We start from the raw sequence: 25,159 nt of genomic DNA on the forward strand, positions 1-25,159 counted from the left end.
AAAAATGGTAAGTTTTCTGCTTTGTAATCAGGCAACGATGAGCTATTACAGGAAGATTCATTAGCTTGGTAAGTTGTTTGGGCCAGAACTCCAATGTTCGAGGATGCTTTGAGTTGGAACGTGTGATTTGTAGCACCGTGCAACGGCATTGTCCAGCCTTTTTGCTGTTTCCTTTGGGGAACCCGGGGAGTAAAATAAACTGGTTTTACTCCAACTTCGTCAAACAGCTTCTCTCTGTCCAAATGTCTGATGTCGTGATGGAGGTGTTCGCCAAGAGGCATGCATAAACGCTCCCAGATATTCAGTGCGTTCTACAGGAAAAGGCAGGTTTGATACTGTTTGGTGCAAGTGTGAAGTTATTATGCAAAACAGAAAGATGCCTGGCTGGAATATGGAAGAAATTGTGTAGAATATAAAGATAAAAGCTATTACTAATGAATGTGCGTGTCTAATAACTAATGGAGGGGGTTAAATGCAAAATATTTTTTTTAATTCCAAAAGGGATTTAAGTTCTCCCAAGCCTCTTTTAAGTTGTTTCATATCTTTAATGAATTTTCAGTTGAGTCTTTCACCACTGTTGACCCAGAAGTATTAGAAAAGAAAATTACATGGACAGAGCTATCAAAGCCAATGTGCTTATTCTTCATGTATGAAATGACCAGTGAGTATATTTGCTCACAGGACCTCTGGTAGCCACTACCGTCAAGTAGAAGATACGCTAGAAATGACTGGCAGATACAAAAGCCTTCTCATAGGGTAGTGATGCTTGGTGTTTGTGGAAAGCCGATGGTATAGTGCAGCTATCAGAATTGTTTCTATGGATTAAATTAAATATTTTTGGCTGTGCTCACAGGTAGAAGTACATAGAAGTCCAGCAAGTCAGGGAGGGTGTTTCACTTAATATGCTTTAATTACAGAAGTAATACTCAGACATTTAGAAAATGTCAAGAAACTGTTTTGAGTGTATCGAATGTTTATTTATAAATAGGTCAGTCAATGAAATCAATTGGGGTTTTTTTTGCTGAACACCCTCCAACAGATTTCATGAAAGTTATTGATTATTCAAAATGAAAATATCTTTTCATGGTACCTGTTTTGGTTTGACTGCAAATATTCCAGATGTGACCAGTGTAACTTAATTGTCGTTGTCTAGATAAGCCTCATGCATCTGGTCTCTAACCGGGTAAGGATGCAAGCACTTTGGTCACAGAGCTTGACATGCACATTTGAAATTCGACTTCTCTTAATGTTCAAACGTACAACTTTGAAAATCAATTTCCATGAATAATTGTGCTAATTAAATGTCATCATTTGAATACCTACAGAAAAAGAACCCCAGAGGGATGTGACCAAGGACCCCGAGAAAGCTTTTTAAAAATTAGAACAGTTGCCAACATTTCCTACGTTATTCACCCACTTTATTTGAAACCATTACAAGAAAATTACACAAAATGATGAGATGGAATTCTTTTCCTAATAAAAGTACTGTTTTCAGTAAGATTATGAGTCAAAATGTGCTGCTGGCAGGAATGAGGGGGAAAAATATTTCCTAGCTGTTATATGAACTCATCCCACCTGTTGTAAAATTTCCTATGAAGCCTGTGCCCGAGCAGTAACGCTACCTTAAATGTAATATGCAAAAGCAACGATGAAGTCTGATATGTAAATAAATGGTGAACTTCAATGAGTTTTCTCTCCCCTCCAAAGACCTCATCCACGTGGCTTTCTGTGATTGCTTCCTTTCGGTTCCCCCTCTCTCCTCTGGCTCGTTAGAGACTGCAGAGAGGTCGCCCCACTTCGCCTCGATCTGCTCTGTGATGTAGCTCGCCAAAAAATTGGGGGTTTGCAGCTTCTTGAGGTTCCCTGCAGTTCTTTTTATTGGTCCTTTGTATGCTCTTACGAAGCACACTGCAAACCTATGTATCGTTTAGATGCTGGAGCGGTAGAGACTTCCATTAAAGGGCAATCGGATTTGTTTGACATCAGCTGCCTGTCAGAAATCCTGCCTGGCTCGCGTTTCCAGTCACCATTTTCGCACACAGATGCCCAAACCCAATAATCCAGGTCCACGCTGGGCTTTATTTTACTTCTGTAAACTCGTGCTGTAGTCCCGAAAGAAATGATGGTAACGAACTCCTGAGTTAAAATTAGCGCTGTGCTGGGTTGAGGAGGGATGCAACACACCCCAATGCCTTATGTGTGCATGTACATGCATGCCTGATCTTTTCCCTGGGAACACTTTTTTTATTTTATTTTTTTTTTCCTCTGTGCACAAAAGCACCTCCTGGACATCTTCCCAAAGACTTTAAAATTGAGAGATTTAGAAGAGGGATGCATGTAGGTATTGAAAGTTGAAGCGAACAGGCTGGCTCAATGGCTTTATTCCTTTCCCAGCATCCACGATACGGTTGCCCTGGAAATTCCTGCCTTTGTGATCCCCTTTTGTCTGGCTGTTGCGATAGGGTTGCTGTAGCAATTCCTGCTCATTGGGTACGTAAGGCTGCAGTTACCCCTGCTGATATTTGTGTGGGTTTTGTTCCTCCTTCCCTGACTTGTTTGTGCAGCTGCAGGTCATTGCTGGCCGCCGCCACACATGCCTGATGAGCACGGGTGGATGGTTGGGCACCGGTGGTATAAATGTCTGGCACTAGAGGCGTCCATTGTAATTTCTATTTTTATGCAGAAAAAAATGTATAATTCTAAAATTCAATCCTAAATTACTTCTTGCTGTCGTGAAAGTGGAGTCAGAAACAAGCCGTAGCCCATGCTTTGAGCTCAGGGCTGGTTTACCTGCTCTGCGGCCAGGTTGTAGAGGAGGTGGTAGCTTCACTTGTGGACGCGGTACGTCAGCATTTGGTGGTGAAAGCGTTGTGACGCGATGGAACTAATGGCAAACTCTCTATCCGACTGTCTGGACTGTTTATTTGACCCAGCCTCCGATACTTAACATAGTTCAACCCATTCAGCAGCTCTGTCACCTGAGGGTTTCTCCCTGTTGACCACGGTGGGTGTTTGTAACGGTAACGTAGCCGTGGTGTACGTTGTTACGCTTCAGGATGTGCCATTCTGGAGCTGATGATGAAGTTCCAAATGTCTTTGCACCTTCAATCTGCTGCTAATGCTAGACGAGAAATTCTTTCTGTGTAGTTCTTACTGGTTTGGGATGGGAGTCAGATGTTGAAGTCTCTTTAGAAATCCTGTTAGACGCTTCATTGCACCTTCGTAATCCGAAATAAATTCTGCTGGAAGAAACAAGGCTTGGAAGTGATGGACAATCTACTTACAGAGAACACCCATACAGGAGGGATGGAGACCTACACGCTCACAGAGTGGCCTCCTTTTTCGTTCCTACCCTTACTATCGATGATGTAAGTGTAGCACCAATAAGCACAAGTCGTATGGCAGCTTTGCATCGCGTTTCAGGTACTTAATTGATTACTTCCTTCAAGCCAAACTTTTTTAATGCCTGAATCAGCCTGTACCTGAGCTGTTACCAGCACTTACCTGAGTAGTACACTTCAGCTGCTGAGTAAGTCACTTCAAAAACATGAAGAAAAGTGCTCGGTCTTTCATAATAGTGATTGAGAACTTTATTCTGTGTGATGATCATCTTGAATACAACTATATAGAGATAACACTTGTACTCTAGAATGAATTAGAGTGATTTCCTTATGACTGAGTGGTCATATTGCCTTGGAGACACTCTCCCCAGGTGCAGAAGAATATAAGAATATCCAGAGACTTCAGCTTTGTCAGTGAGGAATTTGTTGTATTTTCTGTCTGCAGCCTATGAAAGATATTTTATGTCAGTCTCATAAATTTCAGGAGTGAGCATCCCCTGCTCTCACTCAGCCTTTGCTGTGACAGAGAAATCAGTGCCTGACTGACTCTCAAATGAATAATTCTAATGGGAGACACCACTTCTAGTAAACCACTTCATTTTCTTTTTTTTTTTTTCTTTTTAATACTTTCAACTTTTTGCTTGTCATTATAAATGGCAAGGTTATTGGCTGGTTAGTGGTGGTTTTAACAGTCTTGGAAAATTCACAGGTGCCAATTTGGATCTTGTAGGCATAAGAAATAACAATTTCTGTACTGATCCAACTCGGAAGACGTTAAGTGTAGTAATAAACTGACTGGGCTCGTGTCCACAGAGCTTTATGTTAAAGTTTAGTCACGAAATAAAAGTTTAAAAGAAAAGGGAAGAACTATGTCAAGGAGATTTCCATTTACTAATTATGCAAACAGAAACCCCAAAATACCTGAAACACCATGGCAGCCGTATTAATTTGCATAACACTTTTAGTAGATCGTAAAGCTGTGGGTTTAATTAATGGATTGGAAAAAGGAACGACGGTAACTTTATTGTAGCATATTCCAATAAGTTAACAATATTATTACGTCATTCTGGGATATTTTGATAACTCATTCTGGGATATTTTGATAGCTTCCTGGAAGAAGGGATGTAGGTAGGAGGCTGGCATGAGAAGGAGAGTGGGCTGGGCATAAGGAGACCCGGAGGATGACCATTAGCCTCCCGGTACTGCACGGTGGCCTCTGCCTTTGCTCTATGTTACTGACATCCCAACAGCAAAAGTGCTGTAAAAAAAGCATTTGAATAGTAACAATAGAATAATTCTGCCGCTGTTGACATGGGGTTTGCATCACACGAGTGGAAACAGAGAGATGCAGTTTTGAAAACCTCAGCCTCAGTTTTAAGCTGATCAGATAAGATAATTCCTCTGGCATCCATAATAATACTTGCATCTGTAAAATGCCTTAGGTCTTTCCAGGAGAAATATGTGCATAAAAATGAGTATTTCACAGATATTCAGACCATTTAAAAACGAAATATGATGGGAAAGCTGTACCAAGTTCCAGAGTCTTACAGAAACGTGGATTTTCTTCTTCAGAGCCCATCCCTTCCTGCTCCCTTACGTGTGTGAGGAGAACAAGGCGTAATTTTAGAAAGAGCTTTTTAAGTACCATTGCCTTGATGTGACCTAGGAAAAAGTGACTTTTCATCTCCCCGAGCACGCAGGAGTTCGTGTGCTCCCTCTTGAAAGAGTCTGATTGAGAAGCTGGAGTGCACGTCTTGAAATATTATTTTCATGCGTCTTTTTAATGATGCCTGACAAATTTGTTGGCCTTCTGAGATGGGGTTCTAGCATTGGTGGATAAGGGAAGAGCAACTGAAAAGTCACCTTCCTGGACCTGTGCAAAACATTTTGTGCTGTCCCGCACAACATCCTTGTCTGTAAGCTGGGGAGATGTGGATCTGATGGAGGGACTGCTCAGTGGTTAAGGAATTGGCTGGATGGTCACACTCCATTGTGGTCAATGGCTCAATGCTCAGTGGAGACCAGTGACAAGTGGTATTCCTCAGGAGTCAGTACTGGGACCAGTGCTGTTTAACGTCTTCGTTGGTGACATGGGCAGTGGGATCGTTCAAGCACACCCTCAGCAAGTCTGCTGATGACACCAAGCTGTGTGGTGTGGTTGACGCGCCAGAGGGAAGGGATGCCATCCAGAGGGACCTGGACAGGCTTGGAGAGGTGGGCCATTGTAGACCTCATGAAGATCAACAAGGCCAAGTGCAAGGTTGGGGTCAGGGCAACCCCAAGCACAGATACAGCTGGGCAGAGAATGGATTTGGAGCAGCCCCAGGCAGAAGGACTTGGGGGTGCTGGTGGATGAGAAGCTGGATTTGACCCAGCGATGTGCGCTCGCAGCCCAAAAAGCCCCCCGTGCCCTGGGCTGCATCCTGGGCAGCGTGGCCGCCAGTCAAGGGAGAGGGCTCTGCCCCGCTCTGGTGAGACCCCCCTGCAGCGCTGCGTCCAGCTCGGGGGTCCTCAGCACAGGGAGGACATGGACCTGCTGGAGCGGGGCCAGAGGAGGCCATGGGGTTACCTGGGGCTGGAGCATCTCTGCTGTGGGGACCGGCTGGGAGAGCTGGGGTGGTTCAGCCTGGAGAAGGCTCCAGGGAGACCTTTGAGCACCTTCCAGCACCTAAAGGAGCTGACAGGGAAGGTGGAGAGGGGCTTTGTACCAGGGCCTGTAGCGATAGGACAAGGGGGAATGGGTTTACACTGGAAGAGGGGACATTTATCCTGGGTACTGGGAAGGAATTGCTCCCTGTGAGGGTGGGAGGCGCCGGCAGAGGCTGCCCGGGGCAGCTGTGGGTGCCCCGTCCCCGGCAGTGCCCACGGCCAGGCTGGGGCTGGGACCCACCTGGGCTGGGGGGAGGTGCAGGGGGTGGCCGGGGGGGCTTTGAGGTCCCTCCCGACCCAAACCATGCTGTCAGTCTGTGATTAACTGTAACCTTTGATCCTCCTGGCCAGCACTGAAAGGAAAGTGCATCATCTGCAGCAAAACCTAGCGAAGAGTTTTCACAGTTACTACCTCTTAACAATCGACAGTTGCTAGTGACAAGAAGTGAAGATAAAGGTTTCTGAGCTGAATTTGTATTTTAAACAACCATAGCAGTAGGAATACGAAGGGTTCCGTCTAATTCACCTGCATCGTTACTACGGATTGGATTAAATTTGACCCTTCTGCATAGATGAGGCAAAAATACATTTTATTTTATTGCAAAGGGAGAGAAAGAATTTTCTTCATTTGCTTTAATCTTTGCAGATGACAGTTGTGGATTATAACAAAGACATGAAAAGGAACAAAAAAGCTTTTTGAATGTAGTTTTGGGTTGTTTTCTTCCCTTTGCTTTTCTATTACAAAGCGGAGCAGTGAAAATCAAACAAAAATATGTTAAATTTTATGCATCTCACTGTTTCCCTCATAGATCACATTAAAGCACAACATTAACAAGTAAAGGCACTTTGAGACTCCAGGGATTGTTCATTTTCTTTCTTCCCTTTGAAAACTGATTGTCATTTAAAGTAATGCTGCCATTTTTGCAAATACTTCCTTGCAACAATTTTCTTTCATTTCTCCCTGACTTTGCTTTCTTACAGAGTACGGGGAAATGGCTCCCAGGCAAAGGGTCAGTTTGTGATCCCTGCATTATTTACATTGCAAACGGCTCTCGCACAACTCCCACACACAGTGTGGGTTTTAAGAGTGTCCTCGTGTTAAAAGCCAGCTAAGCAGGCTGCCCTGACAAAGTGTTTGGGTTCCGATTGACAGCAGATGGAACAGAAAATGCTGAATATTTCCCTCCTTCGTCGGTAAAGAACAGAATGCCTAAGAATGACCCTTAATCCCAAGTTATAATATGAATAATACAGATAGCCAAGAGTATTTTTTTTCCTTTATGTTCATTCCTCTACCAAAAAAACAAAAGGAAGCTTTGTAGCAAGGCTGATTTTCCTGGGAAGAGGACAGATACGACACTCTGCCTTCTGGAGTGTCACTGATCTCTCAGTCGTGGATGCCAAGGAGATCAAAACAGCTGAGTGACCCGGGCTTACAGATGCATATTCGCTTGGCTGAAAGACTTACTTTTCCCAAAGGAAAATGCAACCTTTCCTCATGGTGCAACTTGCATTGTTATTTTTGCGTATGAGTGCCTGAGGAAGCCTTGCCCATGCACCTGGTGCAACCCTCCTGGTGCATTAACAGCATTTCCTCTGGAAGCATCTTGAGTCATGGCTATTCATTTTTTATTCATTTGTCCATATGTCTTACACTTCATTTTCTGCTACACTACTTTACTTTCCCTGAGTTTGGCTGCATTTGTAACATCAGTAGCAAATGTATGTGATACGCATTGGGATTTTTTTGTTGTCTCACATCCCTACCGACACAGAGTACACTGAGCTTGCAATGCACCACGGGAGTTGTAAAGGTTCACATCTCCGCAGGAGGCAAGACCTGTTTCTAAGTGTGTTCAAATTGCAGTCTTTGCTTAAAAAAAAATTTTTTTCTTTTTTTTTTTTGTTATAATGCGTACAGGACATAGCTCACGAAAGAAATCAGTAAGCAGGCATAACACATGATGAGATGACATCTTAAAAACAATTTTTAATACAGACCTGCTGTTCCTCTCCTGAACTACATTAAAATAAAAGCACTGAACAGATTCTTATGGTAAATTCCCTTAGCTCTGTTAGACACTTTCCCTAGTGTTTTAGAAGTTAAATGTTTCCAGAATCGGCCAGAGCACCTATAAATACCCAGGCACCCCCAGAACTGTGAGGCACATCGTTATCTAAATTGTGCTTTAGCACTCAGGTGGGAACTATCCCGGGCCAGAAGTTTCTGATTTTGATGCCTCAATCAGCAATCTGCATTGCTTTTTTGGATCCTTAGCAGAAGGAATTGATTTTCAGGACATACTAGGACTCCTGGTGCTTATTAGGTGACTTTGAACGAACATTGGATGAATGGCATGGGAAAAATGTGCCAAAGTTCCATTATGTGCAGTTTGGGCTTTCCATTCACAGAGGAGATACCAGGAGATATCATCCTCTGTCATCTTGGAAAATGTATTCTGGAATTTTACTGCATTTGGTAAGTTTAACTTAATTGAACAAAGTTCTTCTCTGTTATTATGGATTATTCAGCTTACCAGAAGATGTAAATTTGGTTGTGTTAAAGGATACTTATTTTATTGAAAGCAATCCATGAGCTCTTTATTACCCAATTTAGGCTTTCTGATAGTGACTCCTTCCCAAGTTACCTGATACCTTTGATGAAGTAACATCACAGAAATCATCTCCTCCTCCTCCACTGAAATGCAGCTGATGTGCAAAGTGTACAAAGTGTCTAGAAGAAATAAAATAAAGCTGTGGTTTTCTAGGTGACAACATAGGAGAAAATTTGTTAATTTCATCATGATAGTCTATTCTACTGCAATACTTCTAGTTACGTTTACTAATATGATTAAAAGATACCTTTTTTTTTTTTTTTTTTTTTTTTTTTTTAAAGTGTGGATATCGTTTCCCTAGATTGTGCTAAAATCTGCTTCTAAGCTTTGTCCTCCAGCCCAGGTGTATGTGGTCCGGGAGGTGGAATACATCACCTGTTGTTTCTTTTAATGGAGTTTAGTCGGCTGGCTGTTAGGTGCCCGGGGAATATTTGGAAAATCAGAGTGCGGGCGCCTTTCTTTTTGGGTGATGGTGTGCGGTCTGTTGCTGGAGGATAACAGAGGTGGCCAAATCACCTCCAGGCATCCGACCCCCAGGTGAGACCCTGCTAATGCTCTAATGCCACACATGGCGTGGTTTACTATGCCTGGATATCTGACTAGCCCAAACACTGCTGCTCTCAGAGCACAGATTTATTTAGCAGTCTGCTGAATGCAGAAGGTTTCCTTCAGGGTCTGACCCAAGCACCCTCTCTGGTGAAAGGGATTCCTCCCGAATTTGCAGAGAAACCCCTCGGACTCCTTCTGAGCCGGGTCTCTGCCTGGTTGGGGCTGTTTCTTGTGGCACTGTGAGTTGAAAACTCGATTATGAACTGTGCTTGGGGTTCTTAATGGTGCGGGGGGGCGGGGGGGGGGGGGGGGGGGGCGGGGGGGGGGGGGGAAGAGGGGGGCATTTGTGTGACATCTGACCGCAGTGTTGGGGGTGCTTTTCTCTCTTGATGTCTCAGAATTCAATAACTCTTGTCTGCAGAGTTTATGCTTCAGGTGGACAATTGTCGGGTAGGTAGATTACCTTTCTCTTGGAAACAAACTAACATTACTAGGGCTAGGAACTGATCACTGGTGCTATTGATTACTAGGTGCGATGTTTTCACAAACCCAGACAGGAGTAAAGGAGGCTGTTCCCTGGCTGCTTTTTGAGAGAACAGTGAATGATGGCTTTCCTGGCCCTTTGGAGCGCCTTTCAGCATCAGTGTCAATGGCAGGACACACAGGGCATGGACATAATTCTCTCAAAGACCTTTTTTAACAGGGCGTTTCCTGCAGATGTTACTCTGCTTCCGACAAAATCTAGCATTTGTGTTTGCACTCCTTTCGTTGCTGAGAAAGGGGAGTCAGTATGCTTTTGGAGAAGCAAGAGGTGACAGCAACAGGGAAGACGGAAGGGTCCTGCATCAGCAGCTGGCTTAGAGCTTCCTCAGCTGGGTACCAAAGCCAGGCTTCTGCTCTCACCCCGCCTGTGTGAGCAGATATTGATTAGCACAGAATGACTTAGGTTGGAAGGGATCCCTCAAGTCGGATGGGCCAAGTCTTTGTTCAAGCAGGGCCAGCTTTGAAGGAAGCTCTGGGTGATGCCAGCATCATGTGCAGGGGACTTGGGAGCACCTTCATGGATGGGTCTTCCGCAGCCACTCTGGGCCCCTGCCTCAGCACTTGACAGCCCTCAGTTTTATTTTTTTTTTTCTAATAACTAATAGGAATTTCTCTTGCTACAGTCCCTGCCCTGTCCTTTTACTGCAGGATATTGCCAGACCCCATCAGTTTTGACAAGATATCTTTGTTCCTACTTGGTCTACAGGGAAGCTGTAGCTCCTCATGGTGGATACCTTACTCCTGTCTGCCATCCCAAGGGTAGACTTCAGGAGTCTACAGTTAAAAAAGAGCTTAATAATGGGTGAAAGGAAAAAAAAAAAAAAAAAGAAAAAAAAAAGGGCACAAAAGCTGCGAGCTTTCCTCCGCAGCAAGCTGTGGCAGCATGGGCATGTTGGAATGCTGTACTCAGACTCACACGGATGCTCAAGCAGACTGAAAGGAAAGCTCAATGAACTGCTACTTCGCTGTCGGTGAGGATCAGGAAAGGCACCGGTAAAGGCATCAGGAGAAGATTAATGAGCAGATTACTTACCTTTATTGCTGTTGTATTCGCTACATTGCAGTAGAAGAAATCCAGCTGTTCTGAAGTGCAAAGGCAGGAGCTCTGAGTGGCGTGAAGGGGTTGAGCAGCACTGTCGTTATGATCAGGACACCCCATCTTAGCTTCAGCTCTGTACAGTTGGTTCCCGTAGAGCATTCTGCAGGTCCCTCATGTCAGGGAGTGGTTAAAATGGGAAGTGAGAACAAGGGCTTGAGCATGAATTTTTATTTGAGGGAGAAGGGAGCTGATCTGGAAAGTCAGCTGTGTGCTCTACCCTCTTTCCGAGACAGTAGTTTAAAGGCAAGGAGCTTTCCTTGGATTGGTGTTCACATCTCGTGGTCAAGCATTTATTTTATATTTATAGTTTAAAGAGAAAATGAAATTAGACGTGAAAGCTCAAGATCTGTCAAAAGACCCCATGTATTGACTGTAAGATATCACAATTTTACCCTCGTTAAGAAGAAAAGAACTGGGGTATATCTTGAATAGAGTTGGTATTTGCTGATTATTTGCTTTCCCGTAACCACATCTGTCAGTAAAAAAATAATTTCTGTTCATGTTCAGTTTGGACTTCTTGTTCTTTTTTCCCCACCCCAAGTTGAACTGCACAACACAACTTTATTTCCAGGGCATGTTGCACACCAGTACTGACATGGCAATCCTTGGGTGATGCTCTAATAAAAGCTGAATTCTTTGCTCAGCTTCTTCCAAGGCAAGAAGAGATTTTTTCTTCCAGGAAAAAAAAAAAAAAAAAAAAAAAAAAAAGCAAAACTAGCCTTCTACTGCAGAATAGCAAATACAAATGGTAACATCATTGTTAGGAGTTGTGTTCCTCACTGTGATTAATGGGAGTCGGTGGAGAAAAAACTATCAGAATTTCGCTCTGAATTCTTGCAGCTGCATTGCAATTGGGTTTCTTTGGGGCGTTTCTGCTGGGAGTGCTAAGAACCCTTGTGTTCCATTAGCTGCTGCTCTGATTAGTAGGTTTACACTGAAAAGCTTTCCTCGTTTGAACTCCCACTCCAGTCAGTGGCATTTTCCCAAAAAGAGCACCAGAGTGACCCCGTAAGTATTATTAATAGACAATAAGAGTACGAAAAGCAACTGTCTGCCCCATGATAATACTAGTGCTTCTCCGCTTTTGCACTGTATCGGACTAAACTGAACTCCAATACTGTGCTCACACACTGTACCGTGGCAAATTGCCTTTTCCCTCTTATCTAGGGGGAGGCTCAAGCAATTATTTATCGCTCCAGTTAGCAGCAGCTCAAATTAACCACCTGAATTTTTCATGTTTTTAACAGAAAGCTACAGATCGCATTCTTATCCCAATCATCGCTCATTTTTGCAAATGTAACCTTACCCAGCCTAGTTATAAACATAAATCATGTGTCAGTCGGTTCAATTTATAAAATTTGATAGACTATATATTGTGCTGTATGGGCAGTTGTAATGAAGTATGTGCTACAGAGTCACCATTTTTAAATTTTCCATGAACTTACCACATTTTCCCACCTAATTTATCAGTTTCTGTGAGTATATTTTTCATGATCAAATTAATAGTAAATCACTCACTTTGCTTATTCATTACTGGGAATTCACCATGTATTTTGATTAGACGTGACAGTTCTATGGGGTTTTGGGGGGTTGGACAGTAATTTCTAGAATCAGGTTTCTCGAGTGATCTTTCACATTTAAAAAATCAGTGTTCAGGATGACATTCTTTTCTGATTAATGTGTCATTATTTAAAAGTGAAGCCGAGTGGAGGCCAGACATCTCTGCTCTGGCCATAATTAGCGGCGATACGTACCGACCCTTAGGGGCTGATTCATCTTCTGTTTCTTAAATACCGATAGTAGGATGGGCTGGATTGCTCTACAGAGGCACTTGTCTCCGTGGTCACTTTATAAACTTTATAAACTTGGCCCTTATAAACTAAATGCTCCTAAATACACGCAACAGCCGGGACATGGGTGGGAGTGAGATGGAGCTGGTCTAGCCTATGGATTTCTTTTTCTTCTGCAGAAACTACTGTATGTGACATTCTTAGACTCGCAGCTAAATCACGATTTCACGGCTCAATAAATAAATATTCGTGGGGAATCTGGAGAGTTACAACACTTAGTGAAATTAGAAATTAAAAGTAGTATGCTAATATATAGTGGAAATCATACAAAAATATATACTACACCTCTGTGAATACAAAATAATTTCCTTATGACTAATGATATTACTGTGAGTACCAACTGAATTAATAACCGTACAATACTTAGTGCAGAGAGTTATTAATGCACCAGTCATTCATTTGGTAATTTTTAAACTTTAGGTCCCTTGCGATAGAAGCGCGGAAATCACCTGAATATTAAACAAATATGTCAGTTTTTCTTCTGGACGTAAAATCGAGTACAAAGTGTGTGGGTGGCAAGAATATTAGTAACAATATGCAATAAGTACTTAAAGATTATTTACTCATTTCAGATTCACTGTAATAGTATTAATCATGCTGAGCTGATTTGGTGTTAATGTAGAAGAAATGTGTAATTCTGCAGCAGGTCTTTTGCAATGTCACGTTAATAAATGCCTCCTCACGTACAAACATTTGTTATTTTTCAGGAAAGAACTTTGAGGAGGCAGTTCCCATCTTTGGCAGGTGTATGACCGCCCAATGTATTCAGCCACGCTTTTCTTCTGCGCCAATAGAAGGAACACATAAAAAAAATAAAAATAAGGGGTGTGTGTGAAGCAATTCACATGGAAAAAAATCAGGAAAATGGATTGCCTTGTTTTTCACAGAAAGCTGCAGCAAAACCCACCATGGGACTGATGTGCTCGTTTCACTTTGTTTTCATTTAGGGAGATAATTAGCACAGCCCCGCGGTAAGCGAGGGCTCACAAGGGGGTGCAGGGCGTCTGTGCACCCAGAAATGAATTACCTTGTGTTACTGCTTGTCTGCCACATCCTTCATACTGACAGCACAGCGCGGGGAGTGCGCAGGGGGTAAAAAGTGGCAAAACGGCTCTTAGCGGTGTAATTCTGAGTTCAAGAAATTAGGGAGGGAAGGCTTTTTGATCAGCACCCAGAGGGTGATTCCGGGGGTGCGTGAACTCTTCTGGGCTGGGTTGAGGAGCACGAGTTCCACCCAAGCAGCGCTGGAGAGCTGTTTACTGGTACCAGTCTCAGGATGCCAAGGCAATGCATCGCTGGTGACCCTCAGCCCTCTCTTCGTGCGTCATCCCCGGGCGAGCAGCGCATCCCCATGCGGGCTGTGCCGAGCTGGCGTCCCGCCCCATCCCTACCTCCGTGGAGCTCCAGGGGTAGCAGCGCCACCGAGGCTCCCCCTGCTTAGAGCCGTGGGTCAGCTGTGGCGGCTGATGCACAGAGTCAGTTCCAGCTTTCTTGTGCAGGCAGAGCTGCAGGTGGCTTAAGAGAGAACTTCAGCAGCTCGCTAGTGATGAAGAGAGCACCTGGAGGCTGGGATAAATAAAACCTTTGGAAGGGAAACAAGAAGGATGAGCAGCAGCTGTGTCCATCACTTTGCACAGGCATTTGCTTAACTATTTTCTTTTTTCTTGATTATTTTTTTTTTCAGGAAAGTGCTTGTGCTTTCTGCATCCCTGTCCTTAACAGTGTGTGCTTTGTTTCGCTTTATTTGTTTTCTCCTGCAGAGCCAAGTTCCCATTATGTGATTTCCTTAAAGGCCTTTAACAATGCTGGTGAAGGGGTGCCCCTGTACGAAAGCGCGACCACCAGGTCGATGACAGGTGAGTTGCCACTGCCGGTGGCACAATCTGCTCCCCAGCAGCCACTGCGAGCCTTGCAAAGATGCACGTTTGGCAAAATATTTTGGTCAAGGCAATGGAAGAGAAGAGCTCTGCAACCTCAAAGTCGCCGCTAGAATAAATCGGCTTCATTTTCCACTTTATTGTAACTACACAGATAGAATGAATTATTTACCCTTTCCAGAAATTGGCTGTATAAATTTAATGGGATGCTTACAAGTGCTTACTCTTTGGTGCAAGTTGGCTTGGGAGAAGCATGACTCCCAAACAATGTAAATATTTAAAGATCAGGGCAGAGTAGAGGTGAATAGCTTTGCTGAATGAAGCCCAGATGAAATTAGTTTTGTTTCCTGCCTTTTTAAAGCAGTTTAAAGTAAAAGTGGATTAGTGAAAAACACACTGTCGTCATGCACATCTACAGGATCATGGAGAGAGGTTGCGAAAGGCCAAGGAGCACACTGATGAGGTTTTCCTGGCTCACAGAAGGGACTGCCCAGCGGTAACAGAGCAGGGTGCCTTTAGGCAGATGTTTTTCACGGCTGTATTATTGGGGTGCTAGCAAAGTTACAAAATCTGAATTATTCTTGTGTAGCACTTGTCTTCCAGACTGCCTCGTGGCTTTTCTGCCATCACTGGTGTGTGGGTGGGACTGACGAGGGGTTAAAAAAACAGAACTGAGACAAAAACAAAAAGAAAAGGTGTTTTTCCTCTGGGTTGACCCCATCGTTTGGTGAAGGTTTTTTTTCTCGTGTTTCACCCATGGTGTTCAGAGCTGCCTGGAAGGGGAGCTGTGTCACTGAGAGCAAACCCGATCACTGACGCTGGCTTGGGTGGACTGCGAGGAATAAACCCACCAAATGGCACTTCTGTGCTGTGGCTCTCCAAGGAAAAACAGCTGTTATCCATGTGGCCTTGTGAAGTATTCCCATAAAAAATCTTGGAAAGTCAGAAGGAGAGAGAAAAAAAAAAAAAAGAGATTAATTACACCATCAAGGGCAACCGTAACAAGGTACCTTAGATATAGTGTCAGGGAACTTCTTTCTCAAAATTATTAATCTTTTTGTCTGGAGTCTACAGAGGTCATTCTTGCTGAGCGTAAAAACTCCCAGTGAATTTGCCTCAGGATCTATATATACTTTGAGTTTGAAGTTTTTAGTTCCTTGTTGATTCTATTTCAACATTGCACGCTGAGTTTATGTCTGTATATATAACTTCTCATAAACAAAATGATATCCAGGTGTGAACAAGGTAATTTAGGCTTGGGCTCTGTATTTGGTGAACCGTATGTGGGAGCAGCACACCTCCGTGCTTCTCTCTTACTGCCGAGAGACACCCATACCTGGAGCATCATCCCACCACCTCCCGCCCATGGGATGCAGCCTCTGAAAGGAGCCGGTGGCCTGGGTCGTTTGTGGAGGAACATCTCAAAAACCCCTTTTCTTGAAGCAGGAAAGTGCAGGAACTGTGTTCCCCCAGCAGCGGGTGAGCTGACGCACCCTGGGCACCTGGGCACCGAAGAAAACCAAACCCATGTAGCATCCAGATAGATATACTTTGGTGGGTGCTTGTGTGGCTGTGGTGGGCAAACTGAAGTTCTGTAACAGGCAATATTTGCAAAGCAACTCCAAAGAGAGCCAGAAACTCTTTTCTGTCAAAACGATGGCGATTTCCAGATGACAGATGTCCACGCGTAAAATAATAGCAAAGGAAACTTTGGTGGAACGTGGAGATGGTATTTAGGGACTTATTTTCAGCCACCCTGGGATTATAGACATTTGCCACTTCCTCAAGTCAGTGGCAACACGTTTCAGAAACTGAATTATCTTGATCGATTGACACCGACCATTTCATAATGTCCTCTACAGCAGGACTTCAGGTGTCAGTATGGGAAAGAAAAATCAAAGGGAAGTGTAGCATTTGCTAAAAATGCCAACTCGGCTCCTCCAGTCACATCAGCTTCCAGCGTTCATTTGTTACAAACCTCAACAGGAACAGGTATTGCTCACCCGCCAAAGTTTACAGGCAGTTCTTTTGGAAAACTTCAGGAAGAGAAACTGTTAGTTTTCAACTTGCAGAACCTCAATTGCCCAGGTCGAGACAAAGAAGAGATTCAGCTGCCCGTTCCTCCCCATGTTTTTGAGTTCTGGATCACTACAGCAACAACCGGGTTGCTTCATCTCCTTTAACATTCGTATTAAAACTTCTTATAAAGCAATTTTTGATGAAAGAAGCAACACAAGAGGCAAGTTGAACCTCATGGCTTATCGTACATTTTAAAGATCTAGTCTCCTCTGTTTTTCCCTCTGAAGGCTGTGACCTCCCAAAGGTCTGAATAAGAATTCCAAAACTGTAAAACAGGGCGGTCAAAGAGTGTCAGGAGCTGGAATTGCGCATGGAGCAACTGTAGCAACTGTCAGTGAGGAATTAGAGTAATTTATGCTTTGATTAATTAATTAGCACATTGTTTTAGGGGGAAAAAAACAAGCCAAGGAACCTTTTGGCTTGCTTTGGCGCACTTTGCCCACTGCATTTTGGAATTGTATTTACAAAAATCACAACTGGTAAATAACGAGTCAGTAAGTAAGGTCAGTAGGACAGGCCAGAAGCTGGCTGGCTGAGACAACAAGGACCAGAGGTATTCAAACGGAGTAGAAATGGTCTGTGGTTCCTACATGGGTGCCATCACCGTGCAGCCCCAACAGAGCCCTGGAGAAACCAAGAGCATGAACATCATCGGGGCCAAACCGAATGCTAGAGAGGAATTCTGTACATGGGTGGCTGGTGGGGTTTTGTTTTTTTTCTTCCCCTGTGACGGTAACAGCAGTAGTCTGACCCATGGTCTGGTTCCTCTCTCACACCACCATAACTTAGAGAAACCTCTTCTACAGCGAAGTGGCAGGAGAAGCGTGGCCACAGTAATCTCAGCAGCCTCGGTTTGCTGGAGGTGTAAGCACGCCACTCAGACCTCAGCTTTTGGAAGTGAAATGAAATGTACCACTGTCTCAATAATTAAGCCGGCCAGAATTATCCTCTGACATTGCATAACACACCTCCATGGCATGCACATGGTGCTCAGTGTCTCGGTCCCCAAAGACCACCCGATCACAGGGACGTGGGAGAGGAGCTGTGCTTGTTCCTTGTGGAAGAAGCCCGCTTGAAGATAATCCGTGTCTCCATGCCTGGATGTGCACATTTAACACAACTAATGTGCTGACAATCTTAAACCGACGACTGCAAGATCTTCTTTCTTCAGAAATTGTTATGTTCTGGTTTGCTTAGCAGACATTGGGGCATCCTACATATGTGAGAGGATGTTGTGTCTGTAAATCAGGTTGGAAGACAACACACCCTCCACTTTGTAGGTGTTTCTGATAATGTATCATTTAAGTGATTCAGGTTTTTTAGGAAAATATAAATAATGTTATGGAGAGACGCTGTGTGTAGATGCATCTTGTGTGAAGAAAACACAGCATACTTGGAAGTATTTTTCAGAGAATCGTAGAATCATTTAGGTTGGAAAAGACAAAAAGACCTTTAAGGTCTTCCAGTCTAACGGTTATCCCAGTCAGGAAAAACAGCACTTAGCGCCGGTTAGTTTTGTTGTAGTGATGTAACTGAAATGTTGCTGATGTGTTCTCATTTTGCATTAATGCCTTTCTTTCTGTTCTCCTCATGTTCCTCCTCCTCATTAATGCCATGCATTTAACCCATTGTGATGTGTGCCCCTTGGTGGCTGTTTGTGTTGTGTTTCGTTTTGTTTTTCTGTTTAACTTACCTATTAATTTATTTTGGAATGCTCATTTGGTGATGTATGGACCCAGACCCCATTGATCCATTAGAAGTTGATTTTTATCCTTTGCTTGATGATTTCCCTACCTCAGTCCCAGATATCTCCACCCCCATGCTCCCACCAGTAGGTGTCCAGGCTGTTGCACTTACTCATGATGCAGTGAGGGTCATCTGGGCAGACAACTCTGTCCCAAAGAACCAAAAGACTACGGAGGTTCGCTTCTACACGGTCCGATGGAGAACGAGCTATTCGACAAGTGCTAAGTACAAGGTGAAATTTTAACACGTTATGAATTTATGAGCTACTTCATCTGTTCATATTTTATTTGCAAAGGCTCCAAATTGGCTTCTTACAAATGTCCCTCAACCAAAATCCCCATTCCAATTGAAAGGAAACTTGCCTGAGTAACTACTGCTTCCTAGAAACCTGTGTGTTTAGCTGGATGAAAATGCCACCTTTTAATTCCACATGCCAGTTGTTGAAAATGTTGATCTTTAATCTTTACCAGTCAGATATAAATTAGTCACAGATTTAGTAGCACAATAGCGCAGCATGAATAGGAAGATACACCAATTGCAAACCCACCCACGCCGTGTCACAATTCCAACCACCCCTATTGCTGTTATCCCAAATGGCAAAAACCGAAGGCAAATTTCTGAGTAATTCTGAGAAAACTCAATTTGAGCGGATATGACAAAAGCACACTACTTTCTGTATGGAAATTTCTTTTCAAGTCCCCATGAAAGCAGTACCAAAGCCCGTGCGTTGCAGCAAAGAGATACGGTGGGACAGGGAATGGGAAGGAACAAGCACAGCCTTTATTTAGGCTTTTTTGTTTGCTTGGTTTTGAGCAAGAAGCTATCTTTCCCACTATCGTCAGCTTCTATATTGCATCTCATATAACATCCACCTTCCCCATGACGAGCATGTTCTTCCTCCCGTGCCCTACCATAATAGTTGTTTTCGCTTGCCTAAAGGATCGTATCGATCCATAGTGAGTTGTTTGCTATGGATGTATTTTTATACTGCAAGTGGACACCTCATTTTTTGACTGTTCTCTGTCCTAACAAAAGCAGCCTAGTACAAGTCATTTTTACAAGGACCATGGAACAGGCCACGCTCTATCCAGCCCTCAGGCTCCTCCGATCAGAGCCCGAGTGGTATGTCTGGATAGAGGCTGACCTTTCCAACCCCCCAGAGGAAGGCTCTCCACCTCTTTCAGGTTTGGGGTACACCCGTCCTACAGACTCTATACTCATGAGATCTTTCCCAGATCATTTTTTTGGAAGACGTGGGAATGATAGTGGAGAAGCTCTTGCCTTCAGTCCCTTTGCTGGATGTGATTTTTTTGGCTCTCCCCCTTACACGGCTCCATCAGAACTGGGCTCGCTGGCACTCAGCGACGTCCGTGTGCTGCCACAAACTACCCACATTGGTTGCGTTACTCCTGGGTTGTGTTCACGCCAGCTCAGAGGAGACTCGGGTCAGCTGGCTTTTTGCTGCTGGTGCTGACCCACTGTAAATCTTCTAAATAATAGCACATCTTTACAAAGTGTAAAAGTCCGTGCTTTTAAGTAATAGCCCATCCTGACTAGGTATAAAAGTCCGTACCTTGCTTTTACCTCTGCTGCCGTACTGCTGGCAACCTCCCATGCTGATGTGACGACCTGCAATATTACACCCAAGGTTTGTAGGCTCGTGCAGTTGTAAGGAGCTCTTGGGTAATGGCGGGTGCCAAAATGATGCGTTGTAATGTTTTGGGTGCCCTACCTTGATCTGACTGCTGTTCAGAGATGGATTTCCATGCCTAAGGAAATGAGGAGCACAGCACAGGGAAGCACGGCAAGTCCCGGTTTGCAGCTCTCGGGATGAAACCAGAGCTCCAGCAAAGGCGGCATGATGTTCTGCCGTTCGCCGTCCATCGTAGCATTTTCTCTGGTTTCCCAGTGCATGTACTGAGCTGCATGCGGTGGAAAATGGGGAGGGGGCAACAGAAATGCTTAAAAAATAGCCCCATTAATCTGCTGCGTGGGAGAAGCAGGTCCTGCTTGGAGGTGTTGAGCTTGTTGGCCTTCTGCTAGCACGAGCAGGTGGGCATCTCTCCCAGAGCCACCACGCAGGGCTCAAGGAGCAGGAGACTGGAGAGAAGAGGAGCAAGAGTGGAATTACCTTTTTTTTTGCCACCATCTCTAATTTGGCCAGTCTGTGAGTAACATGTAAAGAGCCGATCTGATTCATTTATTCCAGTTCAATCAGCCAGAAGCAGAAAAAATCAAAAATCTTTCAAGAGGGTCTGCTTGCTTGAAATGACCACATTTTCTCAAGGAAACAAGATAAAACCCTATTATGTTATTCTTGGAAAACAGCAGGGAACACTTCTGTTTCCTTCGGAAGGGTTTGGGTCAGGCTCACAAATAGGTTCCCAAAGCACTTGCCTGTGTGTGGGCATTGAATTTCCCAGTCTTTTGAAATTTTCCCATTAAAGTCTCCCATTGCTTCAAAACTGTATATCACATCCTAAGATAATGAAGGGTTCAGCCTTTCCCATGGAAGGTGGAAAGTTTATAAATTCAGCTTCGCCCTGCCAAATTTACTTTGTACAGACCATCCCAAACAGGCATGGCGTGACATTACTAAAGATACTCACTCCAGTTACACCTCCTTCATCTCAATGGGTTGTTGACTTCAAGGATGTTTTGACTATTGAAATGCTAATATTTAGCATTGAGTGAAACAGTCAAAGAAAAACACTCAGTTGGAGACAAATAACTTCCTTTTTACAAAAAAAAGAACCCAGCCTCTTTATTTTCTACTAAAGACTGTTTTGTCCAGGAATAGGTTCAAACCCTATTGTTTTTTCCATCTGAATTTTTCCTTATTCTGTGTAATAGCTGAAGGCTTTCACAGTGATAGTTACCAGATTTAGCTACCCTCAGTCATGCTGAGGAGTATTTTATGCCATAAATCATTTCATTTCTTCCAAAATGTTTTCAGGGGGAGAAAATTATTATTCCCTTTATTGAAATCCAGCCTTTACTCAAAGAATAATTTATGTAAACTCCAGCAGGTAGATTTTACCGTCTCCGGTAAGTGCCTGAGTAGTTTGGCTGAGTAGTTTATGAACACACAGGTTATAAGTGACGTCTTTTCTTCAATAAGACTTCTTACAGAGGGAGATTCTCTGCTGGAGCAAACCCCTAGTACAGATAAGTTGCAAAACAGCTGCTTTCTAAGAGCTGGGAGTTTTAATTGAGTATGAAAAGGATAAAATCTGGTATTGCATTAAGTCCTCCTATTAAGTAGTATATATATAGAACCATATAAGTAGGCATATATAGAACCATAGAATCATTTAGGTCGGCAAAGACCTTTAAGCTCCTCGAGTCCAACCAATAGCCCAATCATCCATGTCTCTGCAAAGGAAATTTCTCCCTCTCCCCCTTGAATATTACTGCTTTAGCCTGTGGCATGCTGGAAACTTGACATCCTGGTTTTAGTAAAGGGCAATTTATTTTTGAATCAGCTGATGAGTTAGCGTCGAAATGGCGTTACCGCTGCATGCCAGCAAGATGCCTTCTTGTGAACCGCTTCCCAACCATGAGTATCAAGGTAGTCCTGTGATGCAGAGTCATCTGCATGTTGTCCTTACTCAGTTAACTCTAGTCCGTAGACATACAGACGTGTAAAAGCGTGCATCATTTACTCGCTGGCCTGTAAGTTGTCCATGCTGGAGGACTGCACACCAGGCTCTGCAGCTTGAAAAGCGTGGGAATTGATTTTATTCAGTTGTCACCAATTTGTCCAATAATTTTCTTCTCACTTGTCTCCTTTGGTACTAGAGCAGTTTGGCTCAGATGGTTCCTTACTGCAGGCTGAGGTAAAAAGCTAAATCAGCTAAAATAAATGAACTCTTTAATATTCACATCAACATCAATATGTTTAGTTGTTCATAACACATCACAGTGAGGCAAATCAATGTTATGTTTCAAATATAATCTAATATGTAAGCATATTATATTTAACCAAGCAAAAGTGTGGTTTATGAATACAAAAATGCATCTTTATGCACGGGCCCTGGGTCATATTTTGATCTCTGTCATAAATATGTGTTCACACCAGAACTGGGAAGCCATAATTGGGGCCATCCTGGGGCTCAAAATGCTTTCTGAGCCTCCACTAAAAATAAATAGATGGTAATTTTTTTTTTTTTTTTTTTTTTTTTTTAGAAGAAACCCATCAAAGAGGCTGGAAACGAGTGTTTTAAGTAAATGAAAACGCTCATATTTTTTATCTGCATTTGGGCATATGAATGCGTATGCATATGAAGGACTAAATGTACATTGGAAAAAAATGCATGGCAAATTGCTTTGTCTGGGAAAAGAGAAAGCATCACAATAATTTATTTAACTGCCTATGCTACTAAAAATACTCCTGTTAAGGTGTGCAGTAGCAGTAGAGCTCTTTTGCTTGGAAAAGGCATCTGTTGTAACTGCGTTTTGCTCGGCAACCAGCCAGGAGGGTGACTTTAAAGACGTTGTGCGCTCCCTCTCTTTGCAGTCAGCAGACACGACTGCCCTGAGTCACACGGTGATAGGGCTGAAGCCAAACACCATGTACGAATTCTCCGTCATGGTCACCAAAGGCCGGCGGTCCAGCACCTGGAGCATGACAGCGCACGCCACCACCTACGAAGCAGGTACGGCCAGAGCTGCTGGGGAGGCTTGCTTTGGGGGTTGTATTTCTCACCAAAAAGCCTGGTCCAAGCTCATCCTAACTCCATAAGCTGGCAGCATACGCACAAAGTGTATTTCTTAATTTATATTTTTTTTCACAGGCAGCACAGCAGAGCAGTCGTTCTGCTGAGCTCTGGTGTTGCTGCAAGAAGTTAGGAGGTGGGAGTACATGTGTGTAATACTTTGCCCTCTGATATCATGGGGAGCTGTGACTTCTAATGATTTAAAATAGTTTTCATTTTTCAAAGAAATCCAAGATCAGGTGAGAAGGATTATTCTCTTATCATTAGATAATCATTTTGCTACTTCACAATTTTGACGTACGAAGTTCTATGTGGTTTTGTCTCAAGTTCATGACTTCCAATCATATCCACTTAGTAAAAAGGACTCAGTGACTGCCTCTGTCTAACTCACATCCTTCTTGACTTAGGGTCTTGACTCACGGGTGTGTTCTTACTACTGGGTGGACACATCTTAGCTTATTTGCTCTGCGCTGTGCTGGTGACCAGTGCATCAGTCTAGCCAAGACCTACAGGGTTACATTGATTGAAACTGTGTGTGCAAAAGTAGAGACAAAATTAGGGGTGAAAATTAGAAACGGTGGTGGGGAAATTTAAAGTTAGAGACGGGGGGGAAAAAAATTAATAGTCAAGTGAGCGGTCTTTTCAGGTTGCACTTTATTTCTTGCAAAGCCGCAATTATCTACCCTGTGCAAAATGGTGACTTTTATCCGTACCCTGCTGACCGTTTGGTAAGGCATCTTGTCTATGCTTTTTGGTTTTATACGTCTTTATTTCATTTCCAACAAGCAGCCATTTGTTAATATTAACTGTGATTATAATGAACAACTATGCTGTGGAGGTTTCATTTAACTGCTCTTCTCAAGCATTTGAGTGGTGTTTTCCAAGCAGGAAACTATGACCTGGAAGATGCTCCAGATTCTGAAGGGGGCTAAATGCTCTTTTGATTACAGACAGCAGATACATATCACGTGTAACCCTAGTTCAGGGGTTTAAAAATATTCAGAAAGGGGGCTGGAGAGGTAGTGATCTCTCTTTTGTGTGCCTTTGCTTAACCACAGTGGGGTAATATTATGGCTGGGCTTTACTTCTAGTTATCACGTAGTTGTTAATGGCAGCACCTACCCTGATCCTCAGGCTGTCTTTAAACAAGGGTGGGTCTTCCATGAAATTTGCGTTTCTTTTAGAATAAGCTGTCGAACTGCTGGATTTTCCACGTTCTTGATGATCGCCTATGTTTCTTGCTGTAGTCCCTTATCCACAGATAAGAGTGTCTGTGGTTTTGCTTAATACATTTTTCTTCTGCATCTGTTGGAGACAGCAATATGTACATTTGGACAGCAATGCAGAAAGGGCTGTATTTTCCTGAGGGTGACTGTTGGCCTTGAAAACACTCTAGGTGCCATTACAAATTGGTTTCTACCAGCAGATACCAAATGAATTCTGCTGGTAAATATTGATTTGTTGGGGGCTTTTTAAAATGAAAACCACGGTACGTGCCAGTTAATTAACAAAGGGAAAAAAAGAGGGGATGCATGTGTCCTTAGATTTTCCCATGTGATTGCAATGCAATTATCTGAGCTTGATGGAGCAGCTCTGTTGATTAAGGGCATCCTGCACTGCCGATCTTTATTGCCTGTTTTGTACCCATTCCACATGTTGAATTTCCCATAATGGTATTAAAGACTGTATGTATCAGCATCGATACAGAACTCACTAGAGATTACTACCATGGCTAGTAATGGTAGGGAGAGCCTGTTGTGCCCATAATTCAAAAGCAGCTCTCAGAGCCAACTTCCATCCCCAGATCTGCCTACACAAGTCTTACTGATACGAAGGGTGTTAATGAGTGCTAAGGGAAACATCTAAAGCTTTGATTTTTCTCGTGGTATCTTCTGTTCACAATCTGCTGAACGCAGAGCTCAACTTCAGCCGCTCAGCGGGACCCACGTGGTAATTATCAGATGGAAAGCCTATGTTACAGGAGGGGGCTTACAAGCTTTCCTAGTTTAGCTTTCCAAAAAACAGAAAGTCTAGGAAGGGAAAGGGTTAGTTCATGAAAACACGTTCAAAAGGATTAATATCAGAGAATGGAA

The 25,159-nt window shown here is 43.4% G+C and overlaps 1 protein-coding gene across 1 annotated transcript in view; it reads left to right on the forward strand.

The window, feature by feature from the left end:
• The window catches only part of LOC121080760 (netrin receptor DCC-like), a 46,699-nt gene that overhangs the window by 5,857 nt on the left and 15,683 nt on the right, over positions 1 to 25,159 (forward strand). The window contains exons 3-5 of the mRNA XM_040578883.1: positions 14,407 to 14,502; positions 18,342 to 18,580; positions 22,868 to 23,006. Of these exons, the coding sequence (XP_040434817.1) occupies positions 14,407 to 14,502; positions 18,342 to 18,580; positions 22,868 to 23,006 (474 nt within the window). The remainder of the gene's footprint in view (positions 1 to 14,406; positions 14,503 to 18,341; positions 18,581 to 22,867; positions 23,007 to 25,159) is intronic.

The sequence above is a fragment of the Falco naumanni genome, chromosome Z (assembly GCF_017639655.2).
Source record: "Falco naumanni isolate bFalNau1 chromosome Z, bFalNau1.pat, whole genome shotgun sequence".
Classification (NCBI taxonomy): domain Eukaryota; kingdom Metazoa; phylum Chordata; class Aves; order Falconiformes; family Falconidae; genus Falco; species Falco naumanni.